General features: G+C 38.8%; 1 protein-coding gene across 1 annotated transcript in view; it reads right to left on the reverse strand.

Annotated features, from left to right (window-relative positions):
- LOC139454385 (endonuclease/exonuclease/phosphatase family domain-containing protein 1-like) overlaps positions 1-19,327 on the reverse strand; it is a 29,945-nt gene extending 10,618 nt beyond the window's left edge. Inside the window, exons 1-4 of the mRNA XM_071236051.1 lie at positions 18,283-19,327; positions 9,505-9,556; positions 8,502-8,609; positions 7,670-7,798 (exon numbers count right to left, since the gene is read on the reverse strand). Coding sequence (XP_071092152.1) covers positions 7,670-7,798; positions 8,502-8,609; positions 9,505-9,556; positions 18,283-19,250 — 1,257 coding nt within the window. The 5' untranslated portion in view covers positions 19,251-19,327. The remainder of the gene's footprint in view (positions 1-7,669; positions 7,799-8,501; positions 8,610-9,504; positions 9,557-18,282) is intronic.
- Positions 19,328-21,683: the final 2,356 nt, after the last annotated feature.

A 21,683-nucleotide genomic window follows, 5' to 3' on the forward strand; every position in this document is an offset into this window, starting at 1 on the left:
TCAATTTCACCTACATTGAATTTTAGGCCAAAGTTTATGTAAAGCAACTAATAAACAGCAAAAGGCCTCACAATACTGCCCTTGCAGGCCTACCACGACTACCTATTGATTTTGGAGCAACTCGCTGCATTATTGACAGCTATTTCCGCCACCTGTCTGCACAGTGACGATTCAGTGACGACAATTAACTGTATCGGTCTGCACTAACTGGGCATATATTTCCCACTGCTCATCATTAGTTGCGAGGTTTATTGGCAACATAATGTTCAGGTATTGACACTCGCTATGTCCTGTACATATGAGAAGGTCTGACATAGCCCTGCATGCAGCTGACAGTGACCTGCACATGATAAGATCAACAACTCATGATTCATGCAGGAGGCTAGTCAGGGGGTGTCTGCCACAGATCGTGTCGCGGCTGTGATGTTGCGATGTTGCTGCAATAATAGTACGCAGATGTCATGTTGTTGCTGTAAGGCTGCTGTACATGGGCTTTATGTTGCTGCACATTATAAGTTGTACTAGGATCACGAGGGGTACATGGGGTTTCAGCTCGTGGTATAAAACCTAATGTAGGCGGCATAAAACCCCATGCACCCTGAGAGATCATGCTACAACAAATATATCTTACTTTTATGTTGCTGCAATGTTGCTGTACATATAATATGTTGCTGTAATGTTGCTGTACATATATTAATATGTTGCTGTACATATATTAATATGTTGGTGTAATGTTGCTGTACATATACTATGATGTTGCTGTAGTGTTGCTGTACATATACTATGATGTTGCTGTACATATACCATGATGTTGCTGTAATGTTGCTGTACATATACTATGATGTTGCTGTAATGTTGCTGTACATATACCATGATGTTGCTGTAGTGTTGCTGTACATATACTATGATGTTGCTGTAATGTTGCTGTACATATACTATGATGTTGCTGTACATATACCATGATGTTGCTGTAATGTTGCTGTACATATACCATGATGTTGCTGTACATATACCATGATGTTGCTGTAGTGTTGCTGTACATATACTATGATGTTGCTGTAATGTTGCTGTACATATACTATGATGTTGCTGTACATATACCATGATGTTGCTGTAATGTTGCTGTACATATACTATGATGTTGCTGTAATGTTGCTGTACATATACTATTATGTTGCTGTAATGTTGCTGTACATATACCATGATGTTGCTGTAGTGTTGCTGTACATATACCATGATGTTGCTGTAGTGTTGCTGTACATATACCATGATGTTGCTGTAGTGTTGCTGTACATATACTATTATGTTGCTGTAATGTTGCTGTACATATACCATGATGTTGCTGTACATATACTATTATCTTGCTGTAATGTTGCTGTACATATACTATGATGTTGCTGTACATATACCATGATGTTGCTGTAATGTTGCTGTACATATACTATGATGTTGCTGTAATGTTGCTGTACATATACCATGATGTTGCTGTAGTGTTGCTGTACATATACTATTATGTTGCTGTAATGTTGCTGTACATATACTATGATGTTGCTGTAATGTTGCTGTACATATACCATGATGTTGCTGTACATATACTATTATCTTGCTGTTATGTTGCTGTACATATACTATGATGTTGCTGTACATATACCATGATGTTGCTGTAATGTTGCTGTACATATACTATGATGTTGCTGTAATGTTGCTGTACATATACCATGATGTTGCTGTACATATACTATTATCTTGCTGTAATGTTGCTGTACATATACTATGATGTTGCTGTACATATACCATGATGTTGCTGTAATGTTGCTGTACATATACTATGATGTTGCTGTAATGTTGCTGTACATATACCATGATGTTGCTGTAGTGTTGCTGTACATATACTATTATGTTGCTGTAATGTTGCTGTACATATACCATGATGTTGCTGTAATGTTGCTGTACATATACTATGATGTTGCTGTAATGTTGCTGTACATATACCATGATGTTGCTGTAGTGTTGCTGTACATATACCATGATGTTGCTGTAATGTTGCTGTACATATACCATGATGTTGCTGTAATGTTGCTGTACATATACTATGATGTTGCTGTACATATACTATTATGTTGCTGTAATGTTGCTGTACATATACCATGATGTTGCTGTAATGTTGCTGTACATATACCATGATGTTGCTGTAATGTTGCTGTACATATACTATTATCTTGCTGTAATGTTGCTGTACATATACCATGATGTTGCTGTACATATACCATGATGTTGCTGTAATGTTGCTGTACATATACTATTATCTTGCTGTAATGTTGCTGTACATATACCATGATGTTGCTGTACATATACCATGATGTTGCTGTAATGTTGCTGTACATATACTATTATCTTGCTGTAATGTTGCTGTATATATACTATTATGTTGCTGTAGTGTTGCTGTACATATACTATGATGTTGCTGTAGTGTTGCTGTAATGTTGCTGTACATATACTATTATGTTGCTGTAATGTTGCTGTACATATACCATGATGTTGCTGTAATGTTGCTGTACATATACCATGATGTTGCTGTAGTGTTGCTGTACATATACCATGATGTTGCTGTAATGTTGCTGTACATATACCATGATGTTGCTGTAATGTTGCTGTACATATACCATGATGTTGCTGTAGTGTTGCTGTACATATACCATGATGTTGCTGTAGTGTTGCTGTACATATACTATGATGTTGCTGTAGTGTTGCTGTACATATACTATGATGTTGCTGTAGTGTTGCTGTAATGTTGCTGTACATATACTATTATGTTGCTGTAATGTTGCTGTACATATACCATGATGTTGCTGTAGTGTTGCTGTACATATACCATGATGTTGCTGTAGTGTTGCTGTACATATACTATGATGTTGCTGTAATGTTGCTGTACATATACTATGATGTTGCTGTAATGTTGCTGTACATATACCATGATGTTGCTGTAATGTTGCTGTACATATACCATGATGTTGCTGTAGTGTTGCTGTACATATACCATGATGTTGCTGTACATATACTATGATGTTGCTGTACATATACTATGATGTTGCTGTAATGTTGCTGTACATATACCATGATGTTGCTGTAATGTTGCTGTACATATACTATGATGTTGCTGTACATATACCATGATGTTGCTGTAGTGTTGCTGTACATATACTATGATGTTGCTGTACATATACTATGATGTTGCTGTAATGTTGCTGTACATATAACAAGATGTTGCTGTAATGTTGCTGTACATATACTATGATGTTGCTGTAATGTTGCTGTACATATAACAAGATGTTGCTGTAATGTTGCTGTACATATACCATGATGTTGCTGTAATGTTGCTGTACATATACCATGATGTTGCTGTAATGTTGCTGTACATATACTATGATGTTGCTGTAATGTTGCTGTACATATACCATGATGTTGCTGTAATGTTGCTGTACATATACCATGATGTTGCTGTAATGTTGCTGTACATATACCATGATGTTGCTGTAATGTTGCTGTACATATACTATGATGTTGCTGTACATATACCATGATGTTGCTGTACATATAACAAGATGTTGCTGTAATGTTGCTGTACATATACCATGATGTTGCTGTAATGTTGCTGTACATATACTATGATGTTGCTGTACATATACCATGATGTTGCTGTAGTGTTGCTGTACATATACCATGATGTTGCTGTAATGTTGCTGTACATATACTATGATGTTGCTGTACATATACCATGATGTTGCTGTAGTGTTGCTGTACATATACTATGATGTTGCTGTACATATACCATGATGTTGCTGTAGTGTTGCTGTACATATACTATGATGTTGCTGTACATATACCATGATGTTGCTGTAATGTTGCTGTACATATACCATGATGTTGCTGTAATGTTGCTGTACATATACCATGATGTTGCTGTAGTGTTGCTGTACATATACCATGATGTTGCTGTACATATACTATGATGTTGCTGTACATATACCATGATGTTGCTGTACATATACCATGATGTTGCTGTACATATACTATGATGTTGCTGTACATATACCATGATGTTGCTGTACATATACCATGATGTTGCTGTACATATACTATGATGTTGCTGTACATATACCATGATGTTGCTGTAATGTTGCTGTACATATACCATGATGTTGCTGTAGTGTTGCTGTACATATACCATGATGTTGCTGTACATATACCATGATGTTGCTGTAATGTTGCTGTACATATACTATGATGTTGCTGTACATATACCATGATGTTGCTGTACATATACTATGATGTTGCTGTACATATACCATGATGTTGCTGTAATGTTGCTGTACATATACCATGATGTTGCTGTAGTGTTGCTGTACATATACCATGATGTTGCTGTACATATACCATGATGTTGCTGTAATGTTGCTGTACATATACTATGATGTTGCTGTACATATACCATGATGTTGCTGTACATATACTATGATGTTGCTGTACATATACCATGATGTTGCTGTAGTGTTGCTGTACATATACTATGATGTTGCTGTACATATACCATGATGTTGCTGTAATGTTGCTGTACATATACCATGATGTTGCTGTACATATACCATGATGTTGCTGTAGTGTTGCTGTACATATACTATGATGTTGCTGTACATATACCATGATGTTGCTGTAATGTTGCTGTACATATACCATGATGTTGCTGTAGTGTTGCTGTACATATACCATGATGTTGCTGTAATGTTGCTGTACATATACTATGATGTTGCTGTAATGTTGCTGTACATATACCATGATGTTGCTGTAGTGTTGCTGTACATATACTATGATGTTGCTGTACATATACCATGATGTTGCTGTAATGTTGCTGTACATATACCATGATGTTGCTGTAGTGTTGCTGTACATATACCATGATGTTGCTGTAGTGTTGCTGTACATATACTATGATGTTGCTGTACATATACCATGATGTTGCTGTAATGTTGCTGTACATATACCATGATGTTGCTGTAGTGTTGCTGTACATATACCATGATGTTGCTGTAGTGTTGCTGTACATATACCATGATGTTGCTGTAGTGTTGCTGTACATATACCATGATGTTGCTGTAGTGTTGCTGTACATATACCATGATGTTGCTGTACATATACCATGATGTTGCTGTAGTGTTGCTGTACATATACCATGATGTTGCTGTAGTGTTGCTGTACATATACTATGATGTTGCTGTACATATACCATGATGTTGCTGTAGTGTTGCTGTACATATACCATGATGTTGCTGTAGTGTTGCTGTACATATACCATGATGTTGCTGTAGTGTTGCTGTACATATACCATGATGTTGCTGTAGTGTTGCTGTACATATACCATGATGTTGCTGTAGTGTTGCTGTACATATACCATGATGTTGCTGTAGTGTTGCTGTACATATACTATGATGTTGCTGTAATGTTGCTGTAATGTTGCTGTACATATACTATGATGTTGCTGTAGTGTTGCTGTACATATACCATGATGTTGCTGTACATATACCATGATGTTGCTGTACATATACCATGATGTTGCTGTACATATACCATGATGTTGCTGTAATGTTGCTGTAATGTTGCTGTACATATTCTGGAATGCAGCTGTTGTGTTTCTGTGGAAATGTTGCCATATTTAGACTGTATTTCTAAACAGTAATAAACACTATTGACAAAGCGTCATGCTGTAGGGAAATAAATTCTTGGGAAGAGAGAAAAAGTCCAAGTAGGCCATTATCTGGCTGTTGATGACTTTCATTGATCGTTGTAGCCACAAAAGAGTTAATTACTCTCCAACTGCACAAAAACCTTGTCATGAACACCATACCTCTGAGTAATAATAATTTCACAGAATTGAAATTAGGATCAAATCAATTTCAATGAAATTAACACACGTCTAAAACCTGATCTCGCTATGTATATTTACAGCATTTTGTACACATCCCATGCTGCGTAAGAATTCATTGCTAGCCTCATTTACACTGCAGACAGACCCTGGTTAGACCGATTACATTTGGCCTGTTGCAACTGGCATGCACTGTACACATAATTGAAGAAGGTGAATAGTTACTGTATTCGACATAATAAGCGCCCAGGCACTCTCAAAATTAGAAACAGGGAGCTCTTATTAGAATATTATTTCAGTGATAAAAAAAAGGAGTTGAAAGATCATCAATTTCCTGGTTTATGCTGACAGCCTGAAATGTTTATATATGACAGATATATTTTTCCAGAATTTAATTGCCCATAATTAAGGGTGCATATAACACACATATTATACACGAATAAATAAGTCGTGTGTACATTGACTTATTTATGGGTGTGTTAGGGGGGGTGCAATGTGTTAGGGGGGTGTGGTGTGTTAGGATGGTGCAGTGTGTTTGGGGGGTGCAGTGTGTTTGGGGGATGCGGTGTGGTAGGGCAGTGAGGTGTGTTTGGGTGGTGCAGTGTGTTTGGGGGATGCGGTGTGTTAGGATGGTACTGTGTGTTTGGGGGATGCGGTGTGGTAGGGCAGTGAGGTGTGTTTGGGGGGTGCAGTGTGTTTGGGGGATGCAGTGTGTTAGGGCGGTGCGGTGTCTTTGGGGGGTTGCAGTGTCAGGGAAGGTAGTAGGGGGTTTGCACACCCTTTAACCCTTCCTCTCCGGACAGTCTCTTTCATACATAACTATCCATAACATCTATACAGCAGCCTGCATTGTTGTGTCTGGTGCACTCACCAGTGTCCCTGGGGGTCACTCATAAATACTGTCTACAGTACTTGCAACAACCACACCATTCATGGCATACGTAATCAAGAGTTAAATAATCACCTACTACTGTATTTTCCTACCACACTCAGCAATATTCCAGCTGTATGACGGCGGTCTGTAAATAATTGAGTCTGGACCAGACAAAAGTTATGAATATCGAAACTAAAGTAATTATTCACTGCCACAGAAATGTTTACATTTGTTTCATATGATGGTACAGGTAGTCAAAGAGAAGGCAGAAAATATAATATTTAATAAACATTAATGTATCAGCCAAGTATTAAGTTGATTAATTATAGGTCTAAAATGGACATTTTTTTTTATCTGTACACATAAAGATCATTAATTTTGTTTTTAATATATATAACAACACTAAACTTTCCAATCAATGGACCGCTCGGCCACGTCATACCAAATGACGTTAAAAGATAGTACTTGTTGTTACCCTGTCTAGAGCTCGGCACTAAGGGGCTAAAGCAAGGACTGGTCAGCTTGGAGTCAGTATACTATGTCTGAGTGGGGTATTCATGTTAAACTGCGATGGTATCTCAGTGGGTTAGCACTATAAATTGGCATCAGTCCGAGCTAGTACAAGCAGCCACATACAAACACGCACGCTATATCGCTATATAAATGCAATAATCTTGGACACGATGTTTCACCTCACCTCACCTTCCAATCAATGGCCCCCCTGTTATCCAGAGACATCTCTACTGTGACCTACTACAGACTCACAGGGACTCGTATCAACAAAGAAATTCCCGAGATTGAAAAACACAATCAGCGGATCATTGAAGCGGACAAGTGTGGCGATCTGGTTGTCGATATGGTTGTGAATCAATACCCACCTTGAACACCCCCAAGAACGGCCGCCTCACAAAGGGAAATGTTCCCGACTCTGGCTTCTTCAACAGAGAGCAGCTAACTAGCTCAATATTCTGTGATGTGTCGTACAAAAACGCATTGTACTCCATGCTCTGAAACACACATCATATTGAAATAGGATGATTTGATTTGATTTGAATAGAAAGAACTGTTTTCTCATGTTAAACAAAGGGAGCCTTGTGATATGCTTTAGCACTCAAGTTTCTGTTGTTCATAAAATGTTCTTGGTGGTCAGGTACATTGTATATGCATATTTCAACTTTTTTTCTAAGAGACCCTTAGTCAATGAAGTGGGAAAAAGTAATACTGTAACTATTTGAATACCTCATTGTTTGTTTGTTGTTTAATGCTGCACTCAGCAATATTTCAGCTATATGACGGGGGTCTGATTGAGAAATAATTGAAACTGGACCAGACATTCCAGTGATTGACATCATGAGCATCGATCCATGCAATTAGTGAGCCTGACCACCAAATCCCATTAGTCACCTCTTACAACAAGCATAGTCGCCTTTTACGGCAAGCACGGGTTACTGAAGACCTATTCTACTCCGGATCTTCACGGGAATACCTCAATGAGTGTGTAGGTGAGTACGAAGAGATGAATAATTTTCTTTTGCATTCTGTAACACATTACGTTTATTGCGGTAAGTTTGATTGGATGAATTTTTCAGCATGATAAAATCAATCTGTCAAATCACACATGAAATAAGCATTTGTTCAGTTTCAATTAAAACAATAAAGAGAGTGTTATTTGTTTCAAGCAGTTTGTACCAGAGAGTAATCTGCACTCACTCTGTACATCCTTCCAGTGGCTTCTGAGACAGAACACCTCCAGTTGCCACGGTGACCTGCCCACTTCTTGTTGTTCGCTGATGTAGGAGTGTTGAGTTCATCACAGATCTACAGCACAAAACATGACTTGCTGAGTCTGGTAATGTCAGTACACAAAACCTGCTGAGTCTGGTTACATCAGTACACAAAACCTGCTGAGTCTGGCAATGTCAGAACACAGAACCTGCTGAATCTGGTTACATCAGTACACAAAACCTGCTGAGTCTGGTTACATCAGTACACAAAACCTGCTGAGTCTGGTTACATCAGTACACAAAACATGACCTGCTGAATCTGGTTACATCAGTACACAGAACCTGCTGAGTCTACTTACATCAGTACACAAAACATGACCTGCTGAATCTGGTTACATCAGTACACAGAACCTGCTGAGTCTGGCAATGTCAGTACACAAAACCTGCTGAGTCTGGCAATGTCAGTACACAGAACCTGCTGAATCTGGTTACATCAGTACACAGAACCTGCTGAATCTGGTTACATGAGTACACAAAACCTGCTGAGTCTAGTTACATCAGTACACAGAACATGACCTGCTGAGTCTGGCAATGCCAGTACACAGAACATGACCTGCTGAGTCTGGCAATGTCAGTACACAAAACCTGCTGAGTCTGGCAATGTCAGTACACAGAACCTGCTGAATCTGGTTACATCAGTACACAGAACCTGCTGAGTCTGGCAATGTCAGTTCACAAAACATGACCTGCTGAGTCTGGCAATGTAAGTAAATGTACAACTTTATGGCTAACAACTCTTGCAATTAGCGACATTTTGACGTAGATTCAAGTTGGACTGTAGCTTGATAACCATGTAAGAATCTACATTGTAACGTCACTAAATGCAAAAAACTGAAAGTTATCAATAAAGTTGTACGTTTCCTTATTTACTCACCAAGTTCAGAAATCTATAGTAAATCATCTAAAAAAGGTACATAAAGAATACTCACTCTTTCTAAGGCTTTTTCACTGGCTAATTCCTGGAGCGCTACAATACCAAACCTGTTAAATACAAGAAAATGTTTTCAGAAAACATATTTCACTTGGATGACAATAATGTTGTTGTTTGTTGTTTAACACCACACTCAGCAATATCCCAGCTATATGATGGGGGGTCTGTAAATAATCGTGTCTGGACCAGACAATCCAATGATTGACATCATGAGCATTGATCTACGCAATTGGGACACGATGACATGCATCATCCAAGCCAGCACGTCTGACCACCTGATCCCATTAGTGGCTTGTAACGACAGGTATAGTCGCCTTTAATGGCAAACATGGGTTGCTGAAGGCCTGTTTTAACCCAGATCTTCACTGGTGGATGACATTAATGACAAAATATACTTGTATACCTAATGGATCAGGTGTTTGAGTCTGTGGCCCCGTGAATACAGTGAATGCATGGATGCAACTTATACATAAGTCTGAAGAATTTCAAAAATAGTCAGTTAGGGTGTAAAGAATCATGAGGTCATGTATTGATGAAAGTGATACAAATCAGTACAACTCAAAAGACGCTAAAGAACACAGAATCTTTTCATATGACTATAGTTATTGATGGAGGGCATTGCAACACACAGCCTCCCAATTGTTGTTGTTCTCTAACTTGTAATGAGTAGTATATAAGATTGCATGAGCACTAATTGTAAACTATTAATTTCTGCCCATATGTGCCTGAGGTAGCAAGCCATCTACTAGGACTGGGATGGGTAACTTGGGTACCCGGGTCGGGTGGGTACTGAGTAGGACCAGGGTACCCACAGGACTACCCGGACCCGTGGTTAGTCACGTGATATATTGTTTGATGACAAAAATTATCTAAAACTCTATGGTTACACTACAAGTTACTAATGTTCGCATTTCTTTCTGACTGTGCACTCATTCCTTCTGATTTTTCATATAGTTGAATAAAGATATAACTTCAGTGTATGAATGACCAGATTATTTAATACATGTATCTAAATACATTTTGCCAGGGCTAGGCTAAAAATGTTCCCAATCGGACATTTGAGACATCTCCTGAGACCTACAGTGGGTGCCCGGGTAGGGCTGGGTAAAAGGGGGGGTGGCTACCCGGGTAGTAAAGTTGGAATCATCCCAGCCCTACCATCTACAAGAAATGTCATACTTATATTTATTCCAGTTGATGATAGTGTCAAGTCTTCATGTATCATGCAACGTATCGCTAGATCTTCAACTGTACAAAATATGTAAATGTACTGTAATCTTGGTAATGGCATTAACCTAAGATTACAGGAAGCTTTTAAGAACTTGGCTGCCCATAACATGTATAAGCCCCATTCTGATTTCTTAAAAAAAAGCTCTTTAAATAAAAGCTAAAAAAATAAACCAACGAAACAACGCAACATGGTGTTCAAGATTCATTTTTTCAATCAATCAGATTAATATTTTTTCGATTTCTGTTTCACGTCTACAAAAATATAGGCAGGCTCAATAAGTAAGATGCTTGTTCTGTGAATGGGCCGTGAACGTATACTATACAAATGACAGATTAACTATAGAAATTAAGGACAGAATCGGGTGTTATGTACTTCTTTTCAGTAGTACAGTAAACTACGTTTATAACGAACACGCTTATAACGAACTGACGGAAATAACCAAATGTTTTTTGGTCCCGGACATTTGCTGTATTTATGCTGTATATATGCTTTTAATGAACTACGGTTATAATGAACTACAATCATTGGTCACTTTGAGTTCTTTATAACAGTAGTTTACAGCATATAAAAGGACATTTTCAGTCTACACATAAAATTTCTTGTGACCCCACTTCCCTAGTTATCACATGGCCTGACCAAGGTTGAAATTATACCAGAATATCTGCACCACAGCTTTTAACATTATTCCAGTTAAATTGCGGCATGTCAGCTTAATGTGGGAAGAAAGCCCAAAGTGATGCAGGTTTCAGACGTTTATCACTTCGGTGAAACCCACGAGCACGGGTCACATGGTGCTGACAAACCTAGAAACATAATCGGGGTGAACCTGGATTTGAACCCACAATCATAGGTTTCTGGCGTACCCAAGTGACGCAACTCTACACAGCGAATCACCCGTGCCCCTCTGCACCACAGACACGGCGGGGTCAATGCAGATTATGATGGCAACACCATGAGTGATATTCTACATGAGGCAGAGAGCACTGTGCAAGTATGGTATTGTTGGGTTGCAACGACCTTGTTCAACAAGTCTGGATATCAACACACATGCTGCATGCATTGCGTCTGCCCTGGTAAAAAGTCAACAAGCAGCAGCAGACGACATCACACCACGTTATTGTACCAGACACATTTGGCCAACATGTGAAATGCAATCAAACTGATCACCATGAGAATGATAACAGTGATAACACACCTCATGAAGGTGTATGATAACAGTGATATCTCAGGTCGTTATCTCATGTATATATATACATGATATATCATGGTGTTTTTATAAACATGGGGAATATATGGAGGACACTGTCCCCATATGAACACTGTGTGCATTATAACTACAGTGTTGACTCTTGTACAATGTTGTAAATGTGCATATCATATGTCCATGATGTCAGGGACTTAATATTAACTAAGTGTCCCTGGCAGGCAAATTGGAAAAAATCTGTTATTTTCTTCAAAGTTTTCTTTTTCCATAAATTTAGAGGTATGCCTATTTTAACATTATATTTTGACATTGCGTTCAATGCAATATCAATAACTAAACATCACAACCTCTTCCTATTCATTTGTCCTGTTATCAGTGAAAAACAGGTTATTTCTAAAAAGCTAAAAATATTAGCTATTTGTTATATATATTAACATAAGTTGGGAAACATTAAATTCCATTTTGAGTATTTTCAATGACATTTGCTGCACACTTGGGACTGAATATCGGCCTCTAAACATTTCAAAATAAATCCCAGCATGCCCAACAGGAAAGCCTTGCTCCAAGTCTAAACTGAAAGATTAGTCCATGTTTATATTGAAATTCTTTCTATCCATGTAACAGGCAAGTCTAGATAAGCAGACAGTTCTGAGGATGCCTCATTTTATGGGGACGACTTGTTTTTTATTTTTGTATAATCTTGGAATCGATTTAATCTAATAATCATAAATGCCATAGAGAGGTGTGCAAGTCTAGCCCAAGAGTTACCATGGTTACAAGACCTATAAGACTAATCACAACTGTGTTTTTGTCTCATTTATGATGTACAACACTATTGATGTCTTAGTTTAGCCATTTTGTATAACAAAATTAGCAAATTGTATTTGAATATTCCATACATGATATACATGATATATGGAATAACAACTTTGGGACAGGTCGGTATGGTCTTGTTGTTAGTTACATCCAGCTATATTTATGAATAAGTATATATAAATAAATGTAAATATTTAAGTCTTGACCAGATAAACCAGTGGTTGATATTAAAAGAAAAACATTGTTTATTCTGATTTCATGTGAAATAGAGCCATGTACTTATTACAGGGTAGAGTGTCTTGTTCCAGATGCACGCACCAGCCATCTCACCAGCAGAGATGGTAGCAATCACTTTCTGTATATAGGTATGTAGGTAACATAGGCTAATATAAGCAATGTCATCTGACTAGAAGCTCAAGGAAAACTTGACACAATAACATGCATCAACCAAGTCAGCAAGCCTGACCACCCGATCCTGTTAGTCGTCTCTTATGTCAAGCATAGCCGCCTCTATTACGGAAAGCATGGGTTGGTGAAGACCTATTCTATCCCGGATCTTCATGAGTCATTATCATTTGTGAGACGGAAGAGTGACTCCATAATTATTATTTGCATACATCTATTGTTGATTCCATTGTTGACTAGTTATACATTCAGCAAGGAATATTCAAGTCCGGACCAGACAACTTGTGATTGATATTATGAGAATACAAAGCCCTGCAACCAACCATGTGACAGAGTGAGTGAGTGAGTGATTTACAATATTCCTGCAATATCACGGCGGGGGACACCAGAAATGAGCTTCACACATTGTACCCATGTCGGGAATAAAACCCGGGTCTTAGGCATGACGAGCAAACGCTTTAACCACAAGGTTACCCAACCGCCCTGAAACACTGGCAACAAATGGCAATACCAGACAACTTCCAGAAGAGGGATAACAGATGAGGTTTAGATAAATCTACCTTAATACTTCTTCCTCTGCTAGAAAAGTAGAAGATTTACTTTGATCATGAGACATACAGCTGCATTCATCACATGAAAATAGGCTAACCACCTCTCTTTGATTCTCTATATTAAGAATAGTTAATCCAATATCATTCTCAAGACCATTTTCTACTGTGAAATGAACCAATTTTTCAAAACAAATTCCAAAGATGTGGCAGCATCTCTTGAAGACACTGTCCAATATCACATAGATCAATAGCTCATTAATTTCAATCTTTCATTACAAAAAGCCTGACTGAGGTAAGCTTCTACAGAACAGATTGCATGTGGATTGCACATAACACCAAAACACAGAGTACCTGCTCCATAATTCATGCAACAGGTACGCTCAATCTCATTAAAATCAGATCTTATATCTCGCTACCGTTAAACAAAGATCTGAGGACGTCCCATGCAATAATAATAAATTTGGTCATCTGATTGGTCATTCCATTACCAAATATGGTTGATATCTATCTCTCAGTTCCAGAGAAGAAGTCGTATAAAGCAATAACACCAAACTACTCATATTTCACCCTATCCCTCCGCCCCTTAGGGGATCAGCCCCACCATTTGTACATTTTTGAATCCTCGCTATCAGAGAATGCTTCCAACCAAATATGGTTGATATCTATCTCTTTGTTCCAGAAAAGAAGTTGTCTAAAGCAATAACGCCAAATTACTCCTATTTCACCCCACCCCTCAGCCCCCCCACGTGTCCAATTTTGAATCTTCACCACCAGAGAATGCTTCCAACCAAATATGGTTGATATCTATCTCTTAGTTACCCTTCATGTATAAATAAAACAACTGGAAACTTTAAATAGCTTCATAAAAGTGCACCGTTAATCAATCATTTATTGTCTATGAGGATCAGATACTGAAACAGTAAGTACTGGAGCAAGTTCAGCGTGACACTCATCCGACAACTCCTGTCACCTATTGTAAGTGTTTAATTAAAGGTCATCGCGACACAGCACGTCCTGGGTTGATGGAGTCCTCCACGTTTTCCTAACTCTATAACATAAAGAGTATCTGCCTATTTGGTGACGGTGCAGTTTTCACGAGATTCATTATCAGACTGGTCCTGTGTGCTTATTGCTATAGTAACAAAAAGAGTATTGAATTATGCGCCGTGCACTCAAATACACTTCTTTCAACATTTAACCCAACAGCATTTCAAACATGATCAAATGAACATTGATAATGACGGAACTTGACTATTTGCATAGATCTTTTCATTAAAAGAAACTCAAGCACTAGGGCTGGGACGGGACGGGTACCCGGACCCGTGGTTAGTCACGTGATACATTGTTTAATGACAAAAATTATCTAGAAATCCATGGTTACACAAAGAGTCACTAATCATGCTAATGTACATTCCTTCTGACCAGGGGTCTGGAAACGGTCATATGCGCCGGACATGTCAGATTGGGAATCTCAAATGTCCGGTCTAAAATATTGCTTACCGGACATTTAAATTTTTCTGTCCGGACATTTTCAAAAACAAACAACGCTACCTTCGGGGTCAAAATAATTGATGAGCGTTATCATATCCCTTCAGCAAATTCAGGGGAATAAACAGGTAAAACAAACTTGGTCAATAAAAGTATGAAATTTGATATAGAAACATCACTAGACATGATGATTTACCATTTAAATTGTATTTCCTGCTCTCCAAGGCATTGTTTTATATGTAGAGATTAAGATTACCATGTGTATTTTCTCGTAAACTAAGCCGGAAATAGCAATCAGCTGTGCACACATCTCTCCCGATCTACCGGTGATTCAGTTAAAATGTACCCAATGATACAACTTCAAAGAATTTTGATGCAATGGTCGGAAGAATTTGAATCTGAAATCATTATTTTATCAGGAATAATATATTCCAATATCGTGTTATTTTAGTTGCAGCTTCCACCATATATGATTAAAATTATAAGAACCATAAGCGTAGCACTTTGGTACAGATGGTATGCAGGATATGTTTTGACGTATGAAACGATTTTGACCAGTCACCGTAGGGACTTCCCGAGCTACATGTATTTCCATTGCGAAAATGTTATGTCGACATTTATTCGTCAAACTGCCTCAAATATGACTTTTAGCGAGTCATGGTTTGGCATTTATGATATGTGTATCCATTCTCTTGCAACTAAAGTTCGTTTCAAGGCGTCGATAGTGGTAATCCGACCGTGGTTGCTGTAAATAACGGTGAGTTGTGCAATCAGCCGATCACTTAGCATACGATTTCGCCTAAATTATTATAAACATTATAATTATTATTGAATGAAATTTCGAACATAATCATGATAATTAATCAAATATATTGCAAACATTAGTCCAGATAAACAATGAACAATTTTTTTTATTACCAGATATTAAAATAATAGGATTAAATTGCGTACTTCAGTTCAGATTTGTTGACTGGTATTTCCGGTGTTACGTGATCGCTGTGATTAGCTAATAATGTTTTCTGAGATGGGGGAAAACATCGTTTCACTGGAAAACTTGAATTTATTAAAAACAACTTGTAATGTGTGTGAAATCATACTAAAATATGCTATTAGAAGGGGGCGTGGCCTAAATGCAAATGTCCGATTGGGATTTTAAATTTTCTGGACCCCTGCTTCTGACGTTTATATGTTTGAATCAAGATAAAACTTCAGTCAATTTCAGGGTGTGCATGACCAGATCGCTTCATACGTGTATCTAACTACATTTTGCCAAGGCTACGGTCAAAACTATTCCCTATCAAGACATTTTGTACTCAACTGGAAGGTGAATGTAATCATCCTAAAAATGGAAAAGACTTGAACTGTTACCATGGTTACAATACACTAAAAATGTAAAAAAACTGATTTTGTCAGATGGAAAAGCAGTGTGAACCTTTTAGTCTCAGAAATAAAGTCATCTTACTGAAAAACATATCTAACAAATATAAAAATATAATCCAAATGGAGCCCAGAACAATGCTTTATGTCAGGATGAGGCATTCTAGACTTGAGTTGGATTCATTTTTCTAATTTATTCCCTACCCTACCACTAAACTTAAAGAATTAAGATATTTATACATCAAATTTTTTAACTTGCTCCCAAAATCACTATGTGGCTGAAATTATGCCGATGCGACGTTAAATTTTAACTCACTCACTCAATTGCTCCCAGCACATTTAAATTTGTGCAAGCTGAACATAATGACATTCACACCAATGACTTAAAGGGTGAGGACTGAAGCCTCAATGACACAACATGCCAAGCTCTATGATGCAGTAGTTTCCCCACAGCCCCACGCTTCTTGTGTACACCGTGACTGTGACCTACCTTTCAAAATAAACACAGCAGAGGTGTGGCTGGCTTACTTACAGGGTGTCAGTATACTCATGCATGGGGCATATACACTGTGTTACCCCCCTGCTCTAGGCATGCTGGACCTAGCTTTCACAATTGTAGCAACTCTCTTGCTTCCTTTCATGCTATAAGCCTGAAATGTTTGCTATTACAAGTTATGTCCCTTCTATGTCCCTCCTATTGACCAATCGAGAGGTTATGCCCCAGAAAAGAAGGGTGCGGAGGAGGACGAGGAGGAGTTGGAGGTGGAGGAGGAGGATGAGGAGGTGGAGGAGTAGGAGTAGGAGGTGGAGGAGTAGGAGGAGGTGGAGTAGGAGGAGGAGGTGGATGAGTAGGAAGAGGAGGAGTAGGAGGTGGAGGAGGAGGATGAGGAGGTGGAGGAGTAGGAGGAGTAGGAGTAGGAGGTGGAGGAGTAGGAGGAGGTGGAGGAGTAAGAGGAGGAGGTGGAGGAGTAGGATGAGTAGGAAGAGGAGGAGTAGGAGGAGGAAGAGGAGTAGGAGTAGGAGGAGGAGTAGGAGTAGGAGGAGTAGGAGGAGGAGGAGGAGGAGTAGGAGGAGGAGTAGTAGGAGGAGGAGTAGGAGGAGGAGTAGGAGTAGGAGGAGGAGGAGGAGGAGATAGGATACTATCATTATCTAATCTAAGTTATGTATTGATCATTTTTCATTTATCTTAACACTGTCTGAGGTATATATATCTCTATGTTGTAAAATTCTTTATCAGATGTAATGCTTGGCTAAAGTCAGGAATACTATTTCTATCATTTCAAGTGTTTATACATGTTTTCAAAATAATATGACAGTCTTCTGGAAACCATTATGATACATTATGATTGAGGCAGACTGAATGCAGTTCCAGCATAATGTATTATTTCCCTTGTTTGTTTGTTTGTTTGTTTGTTTGTTGTTTCATGCTACACTCAGCAATATTCCAGCTATATGATGGCGGTCTGTAAATAATCGAGTCTGGCCCAGACAATCCAGTGATTGACATCATGAGCATCGATCCACACAATTGGAATATGATGACATGTATAAATCAAGTCAACAACTTGACAACCCGATCCCGTTAGTTGCCTCTTACGACAAGCATAGTCGCCTGTTATTTCTCGAGTGAAATAGCATGTTATTATGTGTGGCCTGTAATGACACAACTATTGTTGTGACAGTAATTATCATTAAATTACATACCCATTTTCCAGCAAGGTCAAGGCCACCACTTCCTGCACACCTGGATTCCTGCTTTTTTCCTCAGAAAACTGTTCAAGATTCCAACTGGCAATACGAAACACTCGTCTGTTTTTCCACTTAAAATTAAATGGCACTACTTCCGCCCGAAAGGGTTTCTTGGAAAGCGGACCGAGTATATCCACCACGTTATCCATGGAAGCTCTGGAACTATTTCTTCCAATGTCATTACATTCACAATGGCTATCAGTATTGCTATTATTTGGCAATCCTCCATTTATGTACACACTAGACGGTTTCTTGGCAGCATCGCTGTCATCTAATGTCAAACTATGCTGTATTGCACTGAGTATACTGGGGCCAATGCCCTTCACCTTGACTAGATCATCGATAGACTTAAACGGACCCTTCTTGTCACGATATATCACAATATTTTCAGCAAGACTCTGACCAAGACCTTTGACCTTCATCAACTGGAAGACATTGGCGGAGTTCACGTTGACCTTGACAGGGGATGTCCCGTTTGACTTCTTCCTCTCACGGTAGCTTGATGTTGTGCTGCTGTTCAGATCCGACTTACTGCCATCTGGTGAATTGCTGTGTAAGCTGGGAGTACGTTTACTACTGACACAAATCTCGGATCGAATATGACTTAATTTTGTGGCACCAACTCCCGATACCAAGGCAAGGTCCTCAATTTTCTTGAAATTGCTAATCTGTCTTCGGTAGTCGATAATATTTTGTGCCGTTGATCTGTTAATCCCTGGCAATGTCATAAGCTCTTCCTCCGTAGCCACATTGATGTTAAGCAAGGTGGTATTTGTATCCCCGCTTTCATCGTCACCGAATGAAAAATTAAACGTGGCGCTTAAATTGCGCCGATGACCTTTGACACGTGGTGTGCTGATCTTGTTTTCCCTGCATTCCTCGAACGATCGTCGAGGTATGCAGCAACTGTTTACTGCACCCATCTTGTTCCGTTTGTAATATGGCCGCCAATCTCAGCTGGTCATGTGACGTCCTTCATTGGGAGGATTTTCTATTCGTCTTCTGTGTATTGTACAGTCTTGTTCCGGCTTTGGGCCATTTTCTGAAATGGCGGAATTAAAAAAAAAAATTATTTCATGAAAACAAGATCAGAGTGAGTGAGTGAGTTGGGTTTAACGTCATTTTTAACATTATTCCAGTTATATCCAGTTATATCCAGTTATATCACGGCGTGTCAGCTTAATGTGTGAGGAAAGTCCGAAGTGATACAGGTCCCAGACGTTTACCACTTTGTGAAACTTGTGCGTTCCCCGTCTTAGTGTGTATATCATGACTGGGATTACAGCATCTGTTTTATAGCTGCTGATACCTCCATCAAACATTGACAACTCACAGCCAGCACATGTCCACCAATATGGCTGACCTCAAACTAGAAGAATGAAACCCATTCATTCACTGGTAACAATTTCTCATTCTTTACAAAATATACTCAATAAGGCCACAATGAATTAGTTACTAGAATTTCACCAATTTGTTAAAAATAATGTCGGACAAAAGAAAAAAATGGATGTGAACTGTCGATATATGTGGTTCACAGCTTGACAAGTCTATTCTTGACAGAGACAAATTATTGGAATGCAACAGGTGCACTTGTAATCATTTCATCAGCCGGGAATCTGTGAAAATATATACAGCCTCCTGCTGCTTGTTGTCATGCCTGATGTTAAACATTTCATCATGATAAGAGTGGGAGTGAGTTGGGTTTAACGCCGCTTTTAACACTATTCCAGTTATATCACGGTGTGTCAGCTTAATGTGTGAGTAAAGCCTGAAGTGATGCAGGTCTCAGACGTTTACCACTTCGGTGAAACCCACGAGCATGGGTATGGTGCCAACAAACCTTGATACATAATTAAGGTGAACTGGGATTCGGACCCACAATCACAGGTTTCTGGCGCGCCCAAGGGACTCAACTCTGCACAGTGAATTGCAGCGCTTTAGACGACTGGGCCACCCGTGTCCCCCATGTTAAGAGTTAGTGAGTTGGGTTCAATGCTGTTTCTAACAGTATTCCAGTTATATCAAGGCATATCAGCCTAATGTTGGAGGTAAGACTGAAATTTAATACTCGGTGAAAGCCACGAGCATGGGTTGGCAATAACAAACCGAGAAATATCATCCGGGCCAACCAGGATTTATAAATCCACATTCATACCGGTTTCACAATGGACACAACTCTGCACAGTGAATTGTGACACCATAGATGACTAGGCTACATCATGCTACGAAACAAGACATGGGTTAGGCCAGGTGTTACATATTTTGCGGATCACAGACCCCCCGACTCTAATTTTTTTAGAAAATGTAAAAAAAATAAAACCAGATTTCCATTTTTTTCAGTCAGTTATTTCATTTGTTATCATCACCTAATAATAAAAAACATATTAATTTACCGCTGTTAACTAGTAAAGAGATACATAATCAATCTTTGTTGATCTCGAAGCCGAACATGGTTAGCCTCCCTTGACAATTGTCCGTGTTGTAAGTGGTAGAATTTTTATTGTTACAAGGGGCCTTATTGTCACAAATGGCAGTCTTTTGAGCACAGAATATGTTCATAAAGTATGCCAGAGGCATTCTGCATTAAAAAAAATGCATCTGGCTTTTTTTCTTCTTTTTTCTCCCCTCCTCCAACCCGGGACTTTGGGCTGAAAAATCCATAATCCTAAAAAATAACAAAAGCCTGGCCTTATTGCTAAGTATGTAGAGACGTCATATAATCGACTAATAATGATATCTGATCATGCTACTACATGACGACTGAAGCATGAATGTTTGGTAAGACTGCGTATGTATGGCGTAATTTGTCACCAGGTCTCCATGACAGGAGGTAGGGGACAATAAACAGATCTTCACGCTGAGCCAAGATGAGAATCTTATAATTAATTTATCATGACCAACAGCATTTTATAGAAGATGAGTAAGTGAGTAAGTGTCGTGAGTGAGTTTCAGCAATATTCCAGCAATATTCGAGCAATATTCCAGTAATAATTCATCAATATCACGGCAGGGGGCACCAGAAATGGGCTTCACTTATTGGACCCATGTGGAGAATCAAACTTGGGTCTTTGGCGTGACCCATGCTTGCCGCAAAAGACCACTAATGGGATCGGGTGGTCAGGCTCCCTGACTTGGTTGATGCATATCACTGTATCCCAATTACATGGATCGATGTTCATGATGTCAATCTCTGGATTGTCTGGTCTAGGCTTGCTTATGTAGAGAGCATCTACAGTTCTGTGAGCAACAGCATATATTTTTGTTCACTGCTTCAAAACAAAAACACTTATTTCCAGTGGAATATGGAGCAAAACAATCTTATTATTTTCACAGCACATCTTATTTAAGGACACCCA

The sequence above is a fragment of the Haliotis cracherodii genome, unplaced genomic scaffold, assembly GCF_022045235.1.
Source record: "Haliotis cracherodii isolate W230 unplaced genomic scaffold, xgHalCrac1.p SCAF_10, whole genome shotgun sequence".
Classification (NCBI taxonomy): Eukaryota; Metazoa; Mollusca; class Gastropoda; order Lepetellida; family Haliotidae; genus Haliotis; species Haliotis cracherodii.